The sequence below is a fragment of the Sitodiplosis mosellana genome, unplaced genomic scaffold, assembly GCF_009176505.1.
Source record: "Sitodiplosis mosellana isolate CC-2019 unplaced genomic scaffold, AAFC_SMos_1.0 Smas_scaffold_5759, whole genome shotgun sequence".
NCBI classification, from domain to species: domain Eukaryota; kingdom Metazoa; phylum Arthropoda; class Insecta; order Diptera; family Cecidomyiidae; genus Sitodiplosis; species Sitodiplosis mosellana.
Window position 1 is genome coordinate 76,919 of NW_022601001.1, and position 18,397 is coordinate 95,315.

Consider the following 18,397-nt stretch of genomic DNA (forward strand, 5'->3'; position numbering starts at 1 on the left):
ACCAATTCCGTTGCATTTGAGCCGGATTGGTTGAATTTTCCTTGTACTGATTGAAATTTCACCGTTTCAGTCATAGGCACAGGCACAGGATCGCTAGTGCCATAGTAATAACGGCTCACATAAACAGCAATACCGCTGCAGACCAGAATGACGGCCAATATTGTTGACTTCATTTTGCACAAAATGTACTCTGACGAGTAAAGAACTAGAATGTCTTTCGTGGTTGAATCAATCGAACCAACTATGATGGTTTGGTACGACTGACAGTAATTACAAACACTTTGTCGGTCACTTTGTGGTCTTATTTCGTTGAGGAAAAATTTGCGACTGTCTCATTTCATTCGTTTGCCATGGTTTAAATATATTTTTTCCGGCTATTTACGTGCGTTCTCTTCAGAGCAGATAAGAAAGATATCAATGGCAAAAGGCCTGTAAATGCTCAATATGATGTCGATTCTAGGCGCAGCGAAGCATAATGTTAATATGTGCTATGTATTGACTAGAATCCATCATCACCATGCTGTCGTACATTTTTGCCGACCCTCGACCCTTATCTCTGAGGATTATCATTCTGTTGCTACATATTTTGTTCGTACATTCGAACGCCTTTGTTTACATAAAAATAGAGGTTGGTTGCACATAAATTTATTTATATAAATTTCAAAAATCAAATAAATTTATCCGATATTTTTCATGCGTCGTGTTGTTCTAACGCATTTGCCAGCTATTTATCGCTGGAATGAGATTTTCGTTTTGTTCATTTACCGTTATTTGTCAACAATTCTGCCACTGTGTCACTGCATAGTATATATAGTCCATAAAAATGTGCAGAGACGAAAATGTTCGCCATTTAGTTTTACATTGCCAATACATTAATTATGGAGATTACGAACAACACAACGTATGAAAAATATCGGATAAATTTATTTGATATTTGAAATTTATATAAATAAATTTATCTGCAACCAACCTCTGCATGAAAAAAATATATGAATTGCAAATCTGGGGAAAAACCACATGTACCTGCGAACAGTGTTGATGCACCACATATGCAGCCACATTTGTTGTCTCGCTGGACATGCGATAGATACAATGGTGTGTGTGTTGTACATAGGTGTTATGTACGAACAAATATGCTACAAAAAACCAAACAATTTTCTGTGCTCACAATATATGCATCCATGCTGCACAATGGTCATAAATACAGAAAACCACATTTTCACCAAAAATTCTAAAACAAACAAATTGTAGGTAGAAAATATTATTTTGAAGGCTGTGTTTTTTTTGCACAAATCGAACGAAAATCAATAACAAAAACGAATTTCTCCGTTTGTTATTATTTTCGTTTTTTCTAGTGAGAGGTTGAAATTAGCTCTCTTTCTGATGGTCATGTGTTTGATTTATTTCACCGATAAGCGGATTTGGCGAAGGTTTTTCAAAGAAAAAGTGGAAATAATGGAATTTTTCGGCCTCGATACTGTATTTTACAGCTATCCATAGATTAGAAAAAATATGCTGATATCGCTAAAAATTCTCAGTTTTAATAACATGAGTGGTAGTAGACACTCTTACCTAAAAATGAATAGAAAAAACATCAGAAAGAAATGAGCTAAGGAAGGAAGAAATGTTTCGACACTTTATCTCTTGAGCAAATAAAAATAGTCGAGTTTTTTCTGCCAATTTCCCATTACTCACAATGACTCACTCAATGAGAAATGTTGTTAATAAGGTTGCAATACTATTGAGGTTTAAAATGGTCATGTTTTTATTCTGATTTTCATGTCAGTGTGTTGTTTTCTATTCTCCATGAATTTAATGGTAGCTTATCACAACCTTGCAATTTCTTCTGTCAACATTTACCATTTTACTAATATTTCAACCGGGATATGAAATTGGATTTTTTTTTCTCTCATTGAATTGAATATTTGGTGTATTATATTATTTTTGTGTATATATGTGTCTAGATTCAACTAAGGTACAAGCTGAGATATGATGAAAAAAAGTCGTGAGATTTGTTTGCAATCATTTAAATGAATTGATTTCAATTGAAATAAAAAAGAGAAATTCACACAAATGTTTGACTTTTATGAAGGATTATTTTCAGTTTTATTGAAATATTCGGAACATTTACATATTTTGTGTATCATTTACTAATGCTGTAGTTGAAATTTTTTTGATTATTTTGAATGATCCCATAGAAGTCTGTCGCTGAAATCCGCGGATTCATTCCAAATCAGGTTTGCCAGACTTTCCGTGCGATTCGGTGAAGAGACAGCGCATAAAAGAAACGATCTTTTCGCATGAATCCAAGGTGGTTGCAATGAGTTTGTCCGAATCGCATGAGCTGACGACAGTGGATAAGTCGACGTTGGAATCACCGCAACTAAAACTAACTCTCAAAGAGTTTCATTTGCTGTTTAACTGCTCCAATGGTAGATTTGAGCCATTTTTATCAGATTAATTTTTATGATTTTTCTATAAAATTTAATATTCTAACAAATTATTTCATTTGAATAGATTTCAGATCAGTAGCTCAATACAACAAGCGTTCAAAATATGATAAACGAACATGGTCGCGGTGATTCCAACGTCGACTTATCCACTGTCGTCAGCTCATGCGATTCGGACAAAGTCATTGCAACCACCTTGGATTCATGCGAAAAAATTGCTTCTTTTATGCGCTATCTCTTCACCAAATTGCACGGAAAGTCTGGCAAATAAATCCGAAAATTTAGCGACAGACCTGAAAAAAAATCAAAATATTCAAAACTACTCCAACTACAATGATCGAAAAATGTTTGTCAAAATTTTAAATAATTCAATGAAGTTGACATTGAATAAAAATGTGATTCATCACCCTACATTCAATCAAAATGGAAAAATAAAAACAGTTTTCCAAACATATGTATATCTAAAAAAACACTTTATTTCGCATTATTCTTCATTCATGATGAACACATGAATATTTATATACAGTTCCTACCTATAAATACCCACCTCAAGATACAACGTGTAAATAAATACGATGCAATTAGCACAGCGCAGAGTGTGTGAGCCGTACATAGTGTGAAAAAAAATGATGACTGGTTATATAACTGGTATTATGGCCCAAGCAAAGATAAATATAGCACATAATAATTGAAGAAGACTTTTGAAAGTGTAATCAATCAATTGAAGAACTGGTTTCGTTCATTCATTGCAATTGATCGCATTGAAAACAGGTGCTGAACAATCAGCAAATTAAAATAATTACCAAGCAGTAAATTGTACGTCGTTTCGATTTGTTTCATTAGCGTCAAAACATGTTGACACAAAATGCTTTTGTGGTTGAGAAGAAAAACCAATACATCGACAAGTCGATTGTAAAAGTAAGAAAATGATATTTATGGTGTGATTGTGATTAAAAGCGAAGAATTGCAATAAAAATCAGAATTTAAATCCAATGGAAATCGACTGGAAATCAAGCCTACATACATGTTTCGCTTTATCTAAACTATTTACGGAATGTTGGATTACGTTAGATTACACAGATATATTCAATAGCCAGTCACTTTGCGGTCTAGAGCAATTAACCCATTTTGGCCCTCCATTTTTCTGCTGGCTAGAATGACCTGAAAATTAGCACAGAAGCTAGTTTTGGCATAAATATGAAAAGTTGATTTCAACCTCTCCTCTACTTTGAAAAAAAAAATCAAATTTTCCTCCCTTGTTTTTTTTACGTTTTTCTGCCGATTTTCCGAATTTTCGAACAGATGGGCCTGGCGGCCTCTAGTCGACACCCTAGATATAAAAATGAGCCAAAACGCAAAGACAGATCGATTAGATTTTAAGATAAACTAAATTTTCTCTTTTGGAAATCCTCGAAAATTTTGTGTCTGAATGGCCCCAGGTGGGGGAAATCTGAAGCGTTGCGTTTTCGCAACGCGTGCCCAAAATAGTTTAACTTGATTCGTTTAATTTCTATGAAAATGTCAAATTAAAATAACTTTTTTCATCATTTCTAATGAAATTCATAATGATATGTTCTGGTGTTGTTGTTTTTTTCGCCTGCAAATAATAAAAATGCGTCTGAATAATTACATTTGTGGCATACAAAAGCTGATAACTGGCTGTACAATTTATTGCGATTTATTAAATTTTTCCAAAGAAAACGCGTCAATTCGGAACAGAATGAAAATAATAAAAAACGGCCGAACAAGAAGAAAAAAAACGTTGAATTTAAATCACATTATGGTAATGATTTGTTTTTGTTGAAAAGAAAATTATACACACTTTTTCAATCATCAGAATCGCATTGAGCTTCATTTCACGCGAAACACATATTTCAATCCAAAATAGATGATATTTTTTTTCACTCTCGCTCGCTAGAACTAGATTAGAAATTATGGCGTTGTGCGCACATTTTTTTCGGTTCAAAATTACGTTGAGCACACTTTGTCTGAGCTCAAAGAAGAAACTTGCTCAATGAAACCCTGTGCACACAATTGCATTGAAAGTAAAAGCGATGCACTTGATAAGATCAGAATCGAAGTCATCGGTTAATAGTCACACATGTTTCAGCAATTAATTTACCCGGTTGAAATCAAAACCCATATAAATCAATGTTTAACTGCTCGCGCATGCGACCAAGTGAAGGAAAAAAACAAATATGGATATGATCATCAACGCGGTTGTGCTAACTTTCGCGATGTTACATGTTAATGATCGGTTGGTGTGCTGCTGAGTGCGTACAAAGCGAAGCAAAGCACAAAAAATAATGACGTTTTAAATTGTTGGTGCTTTTTTTCTTGCATCGTCGTTGACTTACGTTATATTTACGAGGTTTCAGTTTGATTGATTTGGGCGAGCGAGCGAACGAACGAACGTATAAGCGAGTGAACGTATGAGTGAGCGAGGGAGCGAGCGATAGCTGCATTGTGGCCAATGTGTACGATGCATGGTATCTCGCTTCGCTGATATATCTACACTGCCGTTGTAATAGCAGTTGCATTGACCTTCTTGCCACTTATTTGTATTGTGAAATGTGTGTACACGCGCATTTCTAAGGTTTTCAACTTTACCGCATTGTGGTATAATTTGAACGGGTCGACCATTTCTAAACAAAATACGACACAATTGTCTTTCGGTAGCGCGCGAGAATAGCAAAAATTATCATTATTATTATGGTGTTGTCGCAATTGTTCTTCGTTTTGCTGTGTGTACTCTAAATGAATAATGGTAATTAGGTGTGTTTCGACGCGCATTCACAAATGACAAAATGATCATTGGGTATTGGGAGTGTTGACTGCCTTGCCAGTGTCGTACGTTTTCGATGAATGCATCATTGCTGCCAGTGGAGCCGATTTTCAAGTTCTAACAGATTAAACAACCGAACACACATATCTATCGATGGATTTCGCTCAATGCACCATGCATGAACATCGACCGATCAGTTTACTTTAGTAATTAATTTAATAATAATAAAAGCGATATCTAATCGTTTTGTTTGTGTGACGAAACAAAGAGAGAGAGAGAGAGAGAGAGAGAGAGAGAGAGAGAGAGAGAGAGAGAGAGAGAGAGAGAGAGAGAGAGAGAGAGAGAGAGAGTAAATATTTCAGCATATCTTTCCAGTGTGATCCGTCACTGTGTTGATCGGATCGATCGATCAAGTGAAACTAGTTTGCGAATGTGCGCGAGTGGTGGCGCGCGCGCGCACGAACGCAAACGTGCGAGCTCAATCAATTCGATGCTGTCGCTTCACTTACCACATAATCGACCAGTCAGTTTTTGCGCAAACATTCAACCGATCAGAATGAATTATTCGCGAGCAATTTAAATTTTTTTTTCTCGCATTTGCCATTCAGTTTCAAGTGCCGTAAACACCGTTTTCGAGTACTTCCTTTCGGTTTTAAGAAAGGAACGGAGAATTACTCATAACAACAACTCGTTTTTTTGTATTTTTTTATCGTTAAAATGTTTAGTTTCAAGATGGTTTGGACGACGATTCTGTTAATTTTAGTTGTTAATATTCAGTGTGAGTGTTTGGTTTGAGGTTTTGCTATGGAAACATAGAGAGAAACCGATTTTTGTATGTTTTAAGAGGAATATGAATGATGAGATTAATCGTCTGGTTTTGTCATGATTAGCAGAACAAAATTTTGTGAAAAATTTCAACAACCAAACGAAGCGTGAAAAAATCACGAATTTTTCTTTGAGAATCGGTTTTAGTTCGATTTCATGACTCCATAGGAAGTATTTACCTTTTTTAAAGAGAGAAAAATCTATTGAATTTGTCAATAAAAACCGTTGAATGCATGAAAAACGAAAGAAAATTGAAAAGGATGGAAGAAAATTGAGAAAAAATGGAGAAAAAAAGGAGGAAAATGGTAAAAAATTGAGCAAAAATGAAGAAATATCGAAGAACTTCGAAGAAAAAGATGTCAAAAATTGAAGAAAAAAAATAACAAAAATTAACGGGGAATGAGGGAAAAAACGAAAAAAAAAAAAAAAAACACAAAAACAATGGACGTAAAAATAAGAAAAATGAGATCACTTTAAGCGGAATCATTGAGTGAAAATGCCGAAGTGCCGAATTTTTATTGCTATGTGAATTATTTGTGTTCACTCAGCTGGAACGTCATCCAGTCGCGTTTTTTCCCATCAATTTAAACATCCATTTAAATGCCATATAAACTAGTTGATGTTTCTCTATTTAATGTGTTCAATTTATTTATTCTCTCGATTGTTTGCCTATGAAATTCCGATGGAACTGACAGTCGCATACTCACGAGCTTATTTGTTACGAGTGGAATCGAACGCACCAGCGATCAAAGGTTCTGTGGTTACATTTACAGCCGATTTACTTGAATTGAACGGAACGGTAGCGAATGTGGGCGATACATCGTTGAAATGGGTTCGATTGGAAATTTTTTTGTTCAATTTTGATTTCAAAATATTGGCGATTCTGTTCTTGCTTTTCCAATTCAAAACAAATTCCAAATTTACACATATAATTTTTAATCTTCTAATTAGGAATGGCTAATCGATGACCATGAAAAACAAGTAAGTGTCGTAATGTTCAATGTGTTTTCCATACACTTACACACACGCTCAACCTTCGCGATCGAAGTAAACACAACACATTTCAGTGTGAATGACGAACTATGTTGATTTTGATGCATTTTTTATATTGTGTCCTTACGGATAGGAATTCAAAACGACAGTGCCACATGCCGTGTGGACGTACCAGTTTCCGCAGCATTCCAATAAACATCTCAACAAAACCTATAAATTGGAAGTGAGTGTGGGCTCTTCGTTTCTATTATTTTGGTACCCAATGGCCAGCGCTGTTTTGGAAATCAATGTCACAAGTACGTAATTGGCGTTGCACATACACACGTGATGAATGCAGTTTTATGGAAATTTCATATTGAGCACGTTTCAAGTTTGAATACATTTCAAGTTGACATTTCTTTTCAAGTGCAAACCTTTCCACGTGTCAATTTTAACGATTTTAATTGAAATATTTAAAATTGTCATTCGAGACATTTGGATTTTCTGAGAAAAAATTAGAAACAATGCAGAATTTGAATGAATTCAAGTTGAAATGGTTCAAAATTGAAGGTGTTAAAACCTTTAAAGGTTGAAATTAACGTGTTAAACTTCAATTCCAGCTATGCTAAATGGCGAGCTCAAATTGAGCCAAGGCGAAAAGCAAGTCAAATCAACGAATATTGCCACGAAAACGTTGCTCGATCAAAAGCTTGAAATTCGTCGTGAGGATTTAGAGAGTATCCAAAATGCCACCAGCACTGTAGTGCATTGGTTTGTTGACTGTCATTATGTTCGCGACACAAAGGAATTTAACACCCAGGAAATATTCACCGAACCAAATAAAACGCACCGTATCGAAGCATTGATCGAGGCATCCTTTGAGCCACTCCCAACCAAATCCGTTCCAACGCTCACATCCAAATTGATTGCAAATTGGCGAACGCAACACAAAGCCGATTTGCCATTTGTTTGTCATAATAAATCAAAAGTCGCGGCCGATCCCAACAAAGTTTACGGTTATTTTGCCACGAACATCACGGTTTACGGTAATTGGAACATTGAAAAACGGTTTTTTTTCGTTTAATTTGAAATGTTTTGATTAATGAAGTAAAATCAATTTTTTTTAATGAAATATCGATTCTTTCGATTGCAGACGCAATTTCAAATTTAGTCGTTAATGGATCAACATGGATAAACGACGGTGATGACTATCATTTGAACATTTACTGCTCTGGTTCACCCAAATTCGAATATTGCTTGCGACAAATTGACGGTCCCTACATTCTAAATGGGAATGAGTCTTGCGATGATTGGGTCACAATCGACGAGTGTCAAGAAAATCTCAAATTTCCACAAGGTGTTTTGAATGTTAAATCATTCACCGTGCTAGTCGTTGTCCGCAATCCCGTTTCAATCGAACGAAAACTGTTCGTTGTAAACATTACACAGCCAGTAATTTTGGTGGCCACCGTCGTTGGTGCCGTTGTGTTTACACTGTGCATCATAGCAGCAGTTACATTCTGTTTGGTGCGATGTCTTCGCAAGAAGAGAAGGTAAATTTAAGATGAGAACACATTTTTTTAAAAAGAAGTTTTGCTTTCAAAGCAATATTGAAGAAATAAGCATGAACGGAACGTTACGAATCGAAACTTTTGATTCATAGAGAAAAGAACATTAAATGAGAATGTGAAAGAAAATGAAAAAAAAAGATGAAAATTGAAAAGAAGAAATTGATGGTATAAATAATATTAATCCGTTGATTATTGCAAACTTGTAACTGAACATTTTTTCTCGCAGCATAAAAAGGAAGTCCATTCGTTCGGATGCTGAAACCACACTCATTGGCCAAAATCCAAACAAAGGGTCAGAAACAAAGTTCATACCAAATAAAGATCGTCTTTGAACGACGTTACCATGGAATATAAGGGAGTTGAAGTCCAAGAGTTACCGTATGAATGATTCAAATAGATTGTACCTGCTCATAACCAAAAACATACTGTCAATTTTTTTATTGTTTTCAAAATAGAATAAATCGAATTAACCTAAATTGAAGTATTTTGTTATTGAACTGCATGGTCAATTGAGCATAATTATTATGAACGTTGATATGTGTATTATAATTAGCATTGGACTGGGGGATTATATCAGTACATTTGTTATTTTCACGAATTGGTATTTGAAAACTGTGGTGAAAATTAAAATTAAAATGTTCAGGTGCCAATCGATTGTAAAATTTAGTATTCATTGGTGATGCTGTGTTAATGATGCATCGAATGTGTGCCAAGACAGTTGTCAAAGATATAATATAGTAATATTATCATAGGGATTGAAGATCCTTTCCCTGTGCTTTTTAGCTAGGGGAATATCACGCAATTTTTATTCGCAAAACTTATTTCTATCTCATTTATTTCATTAAAATCTAATGAAATCTAAGCTATTTCAAATATTTCGCAAAATCTGTATTATTCACTCATATTCACCATGTGCTGACGTCATTACCGCTTCAAAAATTCTGGAAGTGGGTTTTGGTGGATCCTCAGGATCGTTTAGTACTGCTCCCGGTTCTGGGAGTGGATCCTCAGGATGGGCCAGGGCATTGTCAAACCAAGTCTGGTCCATCCTGAAGATCCACCAAAACCCACTTCCAGAATCGGGAGCAGTTCTGAACGATCCTGAGGATCCGCCAAAACCCACTTCTAGCCTTAAAATATCTGCAAAAATCAACCAGAATGAAAAAAATCTCAGATATCTCGCATAATGTAATATAATTGAAATTAATTTTTAGAAAATGCAAAAATAAATAGAAATTCAATAGAATTTTTTGCGTGATATTCCCCTAGCTTTTTAGCACTACATGAAATGTAGAGCTACTAATCTGCTTTTTTTTCTTAATACTTTTTGAGTGATGAAACAAATTATGGTGAATTTGAATTTTATGCTCATATTTTTTATTTAATTTAAAACAGGCGCACTAACGACAAATAAGTGCATAATATCTCAAAGCGCCAATCACATTTTTATTATCAAATGTTGTTTAAAAATTACATTAATTTTTCGTATAATATTTTCTGTGTCTTGAACAGAATTAAAGTGATTTTAGATTCTATGCTCATATTATAATATATAATAAATAATTATTTATTTAATTTAAGCCAAAGGCAGTGTATTTCAAAATAGAAATAAAATCAAGATCTTGTAATTCATTTTGCAAATAAATATATTACTTCAAAGTTACTTTGATGAAATACATTTCATGTAGTGGGCCAAAAAATAGTTTATTGTGAAACAACAAAATAGATTAAGTAACTAAAAATTCAAGAAAACGCAGAGCGGAGCGAATGTTCAGTCTAAATGTCCAAATTTTTTTCGTTCAATAACTAAAAACCGACTACTTTTTTACCAAATTCCAATTTTTCTTTTCAACTATCTATGAATTCAATCACTTTCCATCGATTTAAGCAGTCCGTTAGTCAGTGAAAATATTTCCACGCGGATGTGCAAATTATTTTGAGACTATGTCTACTAGATTTTAGTTAGTTAATCATTTTACTGTATAAAATTCATGATTGTTACTTGTGATTGCAACAGTTAACTATTTTGGGACATTTTGAATGTATAGTCATTTCCATTAATATCTGTTACGAAGAAATGTCAAAGCAAACAAGACGAAACATACCCTTGGTGGTTATGTATCAATGGAGCCAAACAAATGAATTTTCATTACAGATCCCGCTACATCATGTGGAAAAGTCATTGAATTTGGAAGGAAAAGTGGAGCGCTCTGGCTCAAAAAGGCCTACTTTTTATTCCAAAATGTTCATTCCAAAAACGCACTATGTCGGAAGATATGCGGTAGTTGACGTCGAAATATTCAGTGCACGATTTCCGGGCGTGTTTGGATTCTATCAATTTGGGATAAAAAGTCTCTGAAACTGCTTTAGGCGAAAAAGTCATTGACTATGAGAGAAAAAGTGGAGGCTTTGGCACGAACAGACCTACTTGATCGCGTTGCTTCTTCAAGATGTTCATGCATATTAAACTCATAATCACCGCGGAATTACTGTCAAGTTGTGCCTAGAATTTGATCGAAGAAGAAATTTTTTTTGAATCCAAAAACATTGCTCAATGTTTTTTTTTTCATAGCTTAGCGACATCTGTGATTTTCAATATTCAAACCGTCTCTATATTCTCAGGCAGGAGTGCGTCCCGAAATATTTCAAATGAGTTTGACATCACAGATATTAATGGGAATGAGTATACTATGCTTAGAATTTCAAACACTAGACACTCACAGTTGATACGTGTGGATGACTAAACTGGCCAACTTGATTGAATTTCTTCAAACTTAACTAAAATCGATTGAATTTCCAATCACAGTACGTGCAGAATTCCAGTTAAAATAATAGACGGCTAACGAGTAGTTAATATTTGTGCACAATATTTCAAGTCTTGGCCTAGATCTTGCCCTTAAAATTTAACCATTCATTGAAAAAACGGCACCAGTTAACATAATGTTAACTTAACATTCCGGAATGTCTTTAGCTGCTTAATCTGCGTAGCATTGTGAAATACGAAAATCCAACGTTTACAACCTAAAATTGAAGAAAAAAATGTAAAATAATATTTGACTGTAGGGGACTAAAAAATCATGAAAAATATATGGATTTGAATGACAAGTTATACATTTGCTGAGCAAAGTCGAAATTACCTTTGTGAATGACTCACGAGTGCATGAGGTGCTTCCGAAACCACGCAGAAAGATTGATTTATGAGTTGATAATATAATAATTGGTAAACACTTCTGTAGAGGTAATGGTAACAAGTACCAATTGCAGAGGTAGTTTTTCATTTCAATGCCATTGAATCGACTTGTCACCTCATCGCCAAAATAACAATATATAAAAAGCCACATTAATACCACATTCAAACAAGCGGCCGGTTGAATTGCAGCTACTGATCGCAGTTCATTAATGCACTGTAATGGAAAAAGTTTAGGAACTCTGAATGTGAATGAATTTTTGGGGCCAATACCAAAAGGTCAAAAGAAGTTTTTTTTTTGGTTTTCAACAAAAAATTTCTTTTAGAAAAAAAAAGAATTGAGTTTGTTCCATTTCCACCTTTTTTGCTTCAAAAATTTTCACTCACCAAAAGTAAACTTGAAATGCTAATCGTTGCATAAGTGAAATAGCAAGCAATAGCTTTTCGGAAGGTTTTACTAAACATCATCGCTGATCTATTTTAAAGAGAAAACAAAAAAACATTGAACGTTTTCCAATGAAGATAATTTCGGGTTTCACAATTGTTTGAATTTACTCTTTCGCATCCGAGTGAAATTTGATGATTGTATAAAGACGATTGTTCAGTTCAATTTGTTGCGTCGAATTCAATTCGTTGGCCTTGAGAAGGTATTCATTCATAATGTCCAAGTTGGCTTCAATGTCCGAAACAAAAGTCGTCATCACTAAGCACAGACCGGTAAAAAGACAAAGCACAATGACACAAACTTCAGAACAGCTAAGGATGCCGATGAGTTGAAATGGAACAATTGCCATGTATCCAAATGGTGATCTCCAGTTGAATGGGACACTTTAAAAAAATTGAAAATTTCCTAGTCAAAAATGGGGTTTAATTCAACCGCTAAAAATCCTAACTCACACATAAGGATAAATCAAGTGGAACGAGTCATTGGAGTAATCCGATCGAATGTACTGAATGAACGACCACAATATAAACTGAAGCACAATGACTGGAACTGAAGCGCGCAACATTATTGTGTGGATCAGTTTCGTCCGCGATTCAAGCACTTGCTTGGCGTCATCATAGACTTTTGCTAGCGTTGGATTTTGTTGACCTACGCAAAGATTGAAGTAAAAAAATTAATCAATTGAAAAATATAAGCAAAAAAAACAGAGTCTAGACAAAACAAAATTACGTCGTTGTTTGAATGTGTCCTCTAAATCAACGATAAGTTGATTGACGTTGCTTTTTTCCCACAAAAGGGTTGCATTGAATGAAATGCCCAAAAGTCCGCATGACGTGAAGAAGAATGAATTGACATAATCGGCGAATGTGACGGCTTCGAATAAGAAGAAGCAAAATGTTGGAATGGTAAAAATTCCAAGCGATACGAACACTAGACAATTACGAAGATGAATTAGCAATGCATATTTCGATACACTCGTCCGCTGATGCAAAAGGCCCAAGAATTCCAAGTGACGCTGCACGAACTCCAAAATCATCATTCTTATTCACAATTTACTTAAAATCTAAGATTTTTTTTTTCGTTAGAAAAATGTTTCAAATTTTCTCAATTTAATTTTCTTTTCCCTGAAAAATGCTTGAAAGTCCGTCTCCAACTGATTCAACCGAAAATGAACGATGCCCTTTTATAGTCATTTCATGGAGCAAAACAAATTAATCGGAAAGGGATGCATTAAATCAATAATTGATACGTGAAATGATCAAGTATTTATCAGACAAACCATTTCAATGCTCAATCATTTAATTTTTGTATTTGTAATATTTCCCATCAATTATTACCATTCCCGTAACTCAGCAGTCGAAAGTTCCGACATTGAACCGAAATTTCAATAAAAGAGTACGCAGAGAGAATAAATTAGGAATTTTAATTAGGACTTTTTGAATTACTTGATATCGACTATAGTGAATATATGGCAAATCAACTGTTCGGAAAGAAAATGACCATGAGAAAATTCTCCCATACCAACAGTGTGTGGAAAAATAAAATTGCCCAAGACTACATATATCTAGGGGCATTTAACTCGGAAAAAATTCGTTTTATGCGAAGAATATGCGCTTCAACTCATAGTATGTGCCGATTTCTTCGTACTATGCGTATTATGCGGTGCCTATTCGTTAGAAGTGCACACATTCGATGTCCGAATACTGCACATAGACCATTCATACTGCGAATAATTTCGCATGAATCCTACTAAAATGTTTCCTTCTCTGATTGGTCACACGCCACAATATCGACTATTTTGAATTCAAAATTGCAACGACTTTTTTTATGTAAAAATTCAAGAAATACTTGACTGCAAGTGTTTGATTTGTACTTATTTCGGCTCACATTTTTTGCTGATCATTTTTGTTAACTTCAATCATTTGTACATATGGATTTTTTTTTAATTATAATCCAGATGCTATTTCCAATTATTATGAATCGTCGCACTTATTTTTTCAATGATTTTTATATCTACAAAACTATCGGCGGTTTTACTTCAGTATTTGTATACTATAACTATTTGATTTTCGTTTTCATTCTTATTCTTTGCTATTATATTTTAATTTTGTGTTATATTTTAATTTTGTGTTATATTTAAATTCAATTTTCATCAAATAAGAACAATCTCATTAGCAAGAGATTTGATAAATATTAAAGACAGAAATTGTTGATGTCAAATATTGTTTGAACGAACCTTAACGATACAACAGAATGTTGACATTGTGTTGATACGTCTTAAATCGCATCATGGCGTCATTATGTGCACGCGTATTCGCTTCTATGCGTAATATTCGTGACTATGTGCAAAATTCGACACACTTCACTGTGGCACACAATCTATGCGCGTTTATCCGTACAAATCGCATATATGAAAAAGAGTAAAAAGCCCCTAGACATATATGAATCGGTAAGAATAATCTTGACCCGTCAAATTAAGTGAAAATAAATGTAAAACATAGAGTTGTTTTTATATGGACTTTACAACAACAACTCCAATCCTATTTTCACTCAATTTGGCAGGTCAAGATTAGTCTTACCGATTCATATCATAAGTGAAGCCACTTCAAGTCGATTTTGTACGTGAAAGTATTGTAACTATCCCAAAAAATGTGAGTGGTAACCAATTTTCTATACTGATAAATTTAGATAATGGTCCAAGGAAGTAATCTTTTTCTGAATTTAACCAATGATTCACAAAATACATGAAGTGTAAAAATTGCATGAAAAAGTACATAATTTCCCATTATATATGCATTCGTACACGGTGAAGATACTTTTTATGCAATTTACTCGGATCGATCAATTTTGTTAATACTATATTATTGAAGTGGCCGGTCTGAGGCGAAGTTGTTTTAGTTTAACGCACCACAAAAAGTCTATTTAAACAGAACAAAAGCATTTTTCCCTAGGAGTGTACTTGTACATCCGCACTTCGCTTCCAAATGTTTATTAATAATGATTGCGATCATGTGCCTTTGAAGAAGTGCCTAGAAGAAATTACTGTTTCCGAAGAAGAAGAAAATGGAGAAGGTGACAGTAATTGAATAAATTTAATTTGTCATCTTTTTCCTCTATTTTTAGCCGAATCTCATTTGTTTGTCCTGTTATTAGTTTTAGAACATAAAACTTGTGCAACGTGTGCGAAAAAGTTTATCTTAGGGATCAGAAAGTGATTTTTGTTCAGTTTTCAGCACATGAACTGGTGCCGCAAAGTCATTATTATAATTTGCTCAAATTCTCAACGAGAGAGCTACTTATTGACTCTACAATTTTTGAATCGAGTATTTGCTCGTAGTATTCGGATGACCGAATTAAGCAAATAAAATATTTGAATCATTGTCGATTAAAAAATTGTAGAGTAATTTGAGTAAATTATCTTAGGGTCCGGTCCCTAAGTTAGGGATGTTGAACTTTTCATATTTATTCCGCAGTGACCGATCAAATCTAATTAATTGAAACCAAATGACACAAATCACTCGTGAAATGTCTAAACAATTGTTGCCATTATTTATTCTCACATTTCTCATGCGATTCATTTTGAAATACATATACATTGTATATTATACAAGCAGTGAATATAGTGAGACACTACCCGATTTGATGCCCTAGCAACCAGCCCCGAATGCATTTGAAGTGGCACACTGTAGCAACCGATTGTATTCACTGTCTAACAATACATTCTGTTTTTCGAATGAACGATTGTCTATAAAGGTCCAAATATTCATCTTGATTTCGATTCGAATCGATTTTAGGTTAAAAAACGATTGTCCAACTTTAGTCAAATTTTTGCACGCATCAATATACATACGTTGTGATTGATATAACAAATTCTCACATTTTTTTATTTTCTATTTTCTACTCATCTTGTGTATACAATTCTTTCTCTGAATGCTCTAGATATTAATTTTCCCATCGAGAGATCATAAATTAGAAATATAGGCGCCGGCTGAACATTCATCATCACATCTAAATTGATGAAACATTTGATTTTCGATTTGTTACATTTTCTTTGAATAAAACATTTGTGAAAATCAGTAGTCGGAATTATTAAAATGAAATTTAATTATCTTCTATTTTTCTCACATAGAATTTTAATTATGACTTGTTGAATGACTCGGTTCGAGCTAATGAATAACGGAATCGACTTTTTGGACAACAATTAATACACACCAATCCACCTGCTCACTGTGGCTTCGAAAAATTGCTTTTTATTAATTTTTATCCGAATGGGTGTCGAAGACGCACAGTGAGGGGATGTAAAAATAGCCTTTAACTATCACAAATAAGTCCAACAATTTTATATCAAATTTTAAAAGAAAAGTTTCAATCATTGAAGTAATTATTCTAATTAATGCAGTTGCAAACCACTCAAAGACCCGATCCAATTCATACTGATTTGTTGACTGTGACTGCATCGATTTTAAACGCATTTCAATTATAAATAAGACCGCAGAGCTTCGCTCTGCGTTCTTGAGTTTTTAGTCTCTTAATCTATTTTGTTGTTTCACAACAAACTACTTTTTGGCGCACTACATGAAATGCATTTCAGTAACTTTGAAGTAATATATTTATTTGCAAAATGAATTACAAGATCTTGATTTTATTTCTATTTTAAAATACACTGCCTTTGGTTTAAATTAAATAAATAATAATATGAGCATAGAATCTAAAATCACTTCAATTCTCTCCAAGATTCAGAAAATATTATACGAAAAATTAATGTAATTTTTAAACAACATTTGATAATAAAAATTTGATTGGCGCTTTGAGATATTATGCACTTATTTGTCGTTAGTGCGCCTGTTTTAAATTAAATAAAAAATATGAGATAAAATTCAAATTCACTATAATTTGTTTCATCACTCAAAAAGTATTAAGAAAAAAACAGCAGATTAGTAGCTCCACATTTCATGTAGTGCTAAAAAGACACAAAAATGAGGAAACAAAACGAGAAATGGAAAAAACGTTGAACAAAAGAGACAGTCAACGTCCTTTGCTACAAAAAATGAAATCGTTTTTTTATGCGTTGGATGAATGAACGACAAAGCGTTTTTTTCTGGAATATTTAATGTGAGCCAAGTAATTTTCCACTACTTTGGGTGTGCGATGCATTCTACGCATTAACCATATGTATGGTAGGTAAGTTTCTCACAATTCCGATTTAAAATTAGCCACTAATTCTGGTCTATTACATGAAATGTTTGCGCCTTATTATGATAATTAACAAATAAAAACCACCTTATTTATGGCTGAATGTAAAAAAATGCATCTAATGCATAATAATGAAGTGGTAATTATCGACTGAATAGGTCGATTTGATATACATAGTAAGTGTTTATCGAGCTATTGCGTACTAGAGTTGCTTGCTGAGTGTCATTCTTTCCATTTGAGGAATTTGAATTAATCGATAATTACTCGAAACTCTCTTACACGCAACCCGAACATTTTTCACACGCTTTGTCTTACAGACGTGAGCTCATACCTATTAGTATACGTTGTAATGAGTGCCGATGATTTTGAATCAATTATTCGGATTGCGTGCAGTATTTATCGAGAGAAATTTCACGACTTTTTATATAAACAGCATTTAAATCACTTACCACCCAACCTTAGAGAAAACGAAGGGAAACACTCCCAATGATAACAACTCAATCGTTGGTAAATGAAACAAAATGCTTCGAAATTGAACAAGTACACTTGATGTGACGCATAAAACGACCAAATTTCATAGGTACACTTGAAGTGACAAAAGGGACACTTAATTCTATTGATCGAATGATCAAACATCCATAGGTACACTTCAGCATGCTGACGCATATTTCTATCAGCTTGAATAAAAATATCAGATATTCTTATCTGATATTTTGTTGCATTCACCAAGCAACACGTTGTTATCCACTCACACACATTCATTGCTGCTGAGTGTACATCGCTGTCCTTTAGGTGTCCCATCCATTGAACAAATTGTTTAATATTAATATTTACACGCCATTAGTTTTCTCGATCTCTTTTTTGCGCGAAAACACAAATTTCATTGTATTTCTGATACTATAATAAAGTTGAATTGAAGTTAAAACCCTTCATAAATTCATTTTACAGCACTTCACAAAAAAGTAGGTA

The 18,397-nt window shown here is 33.9% G+C and overlaps 2 protein-coding genes across 2 annotated transcripts in view; one reads left to right on the forward strand and one right to left on the reverse strand.

Moving 5' to 3' along the window:
- Positions 1 to 5,782: 5,782 nt before the first annotated feature.
- On the forward strand, positions 5,783 to 9,079 carry LOC129572932 (uncharacterized). Its single transcript, XM_055453051.1, has 7 exons — positions 5,783 to 6,013; positions 6,756 to 6,892; positions 7,012 to 7,041; positions 7,187 to 7,349; positions 7,653 to 8,078; positions 8,186 to 8,585; positions 8,830 to 9,079. Exons 1-7 carry the CDS (start codon positions 5,953 to 5,955, stop codon positions 8,933 to 8,935), a joined length of 1,323 nt encoding a protein of 440 aa, XP_055309026.1. The 5' UTR covers positions 5,783 to 5,952; the 3' UTR covers positions 8,936 to 9,079.
- A 2,192-nt stretch (positions 9,080 to 11,271) lies between these two features.
- The window catches only part of LOC129572943 (uncharacterized), a 9,850-nt gene continuing 2,724 nt past the window's right edge, over positions 11,272 to 18,397 (reverse strand). Inside the window, exons 2-7 of the mRNA XM_055453061.1 lie at positions 12,965 to 13,165; positions 12,688 to 12,883; positions 12,346 to 12,618; positions 12,178 to 12,265; positions 11,741 to 12,007; positions 11,272 to 11,624 (exon numbers count right to left, since the gene is read on the reverse strand). Of these exons, the coding sequence (XP_055309036.1) occupies positions 11,571 to 11,624; positions 11,741 to 12,007; positions 12,178 to 12,265; positions 12,346 to 12,618; positions 12,688 to 12,883; positions 12,965 to 13,165 (1,079 nt within the window). The 3' untranslated portion in view covers positions 11,272 to 11,570. The remainder of the gene's footprint in view (positions 11,625 to 11,740; positions 12,008 to 12,177; positions 12,266 to 12,345; positions 12,619 to 12,687; positions 12,884 to 12,964; positions 13,166 to 18,397) is intronic.

Bases quoted from the DNA above. Each gene is read 5' to 3' on its own strand.
- LOC129572932 (XM_055453051.1), top strand. From the start codon at position 5,953: ATGTTTAGTTTCAAGATGGTTTGGACGACGATTCTGTTAATTTTAGTT. The intron at 6,014-6,755 runs GTGAGTGTTTGG...TGGAACTGACAG, and splicing joins TTTAGTTGTTAATATTCAGT to TCGCATACTCACGAGCTTAT. The intron at 7,350-7,652 runs GTACGTAATTGG...CTTCAATTCCAG, and splicing joins TTTGGAAATCAATGTCACAA to CTATGCTAAATGGCGAGCTC.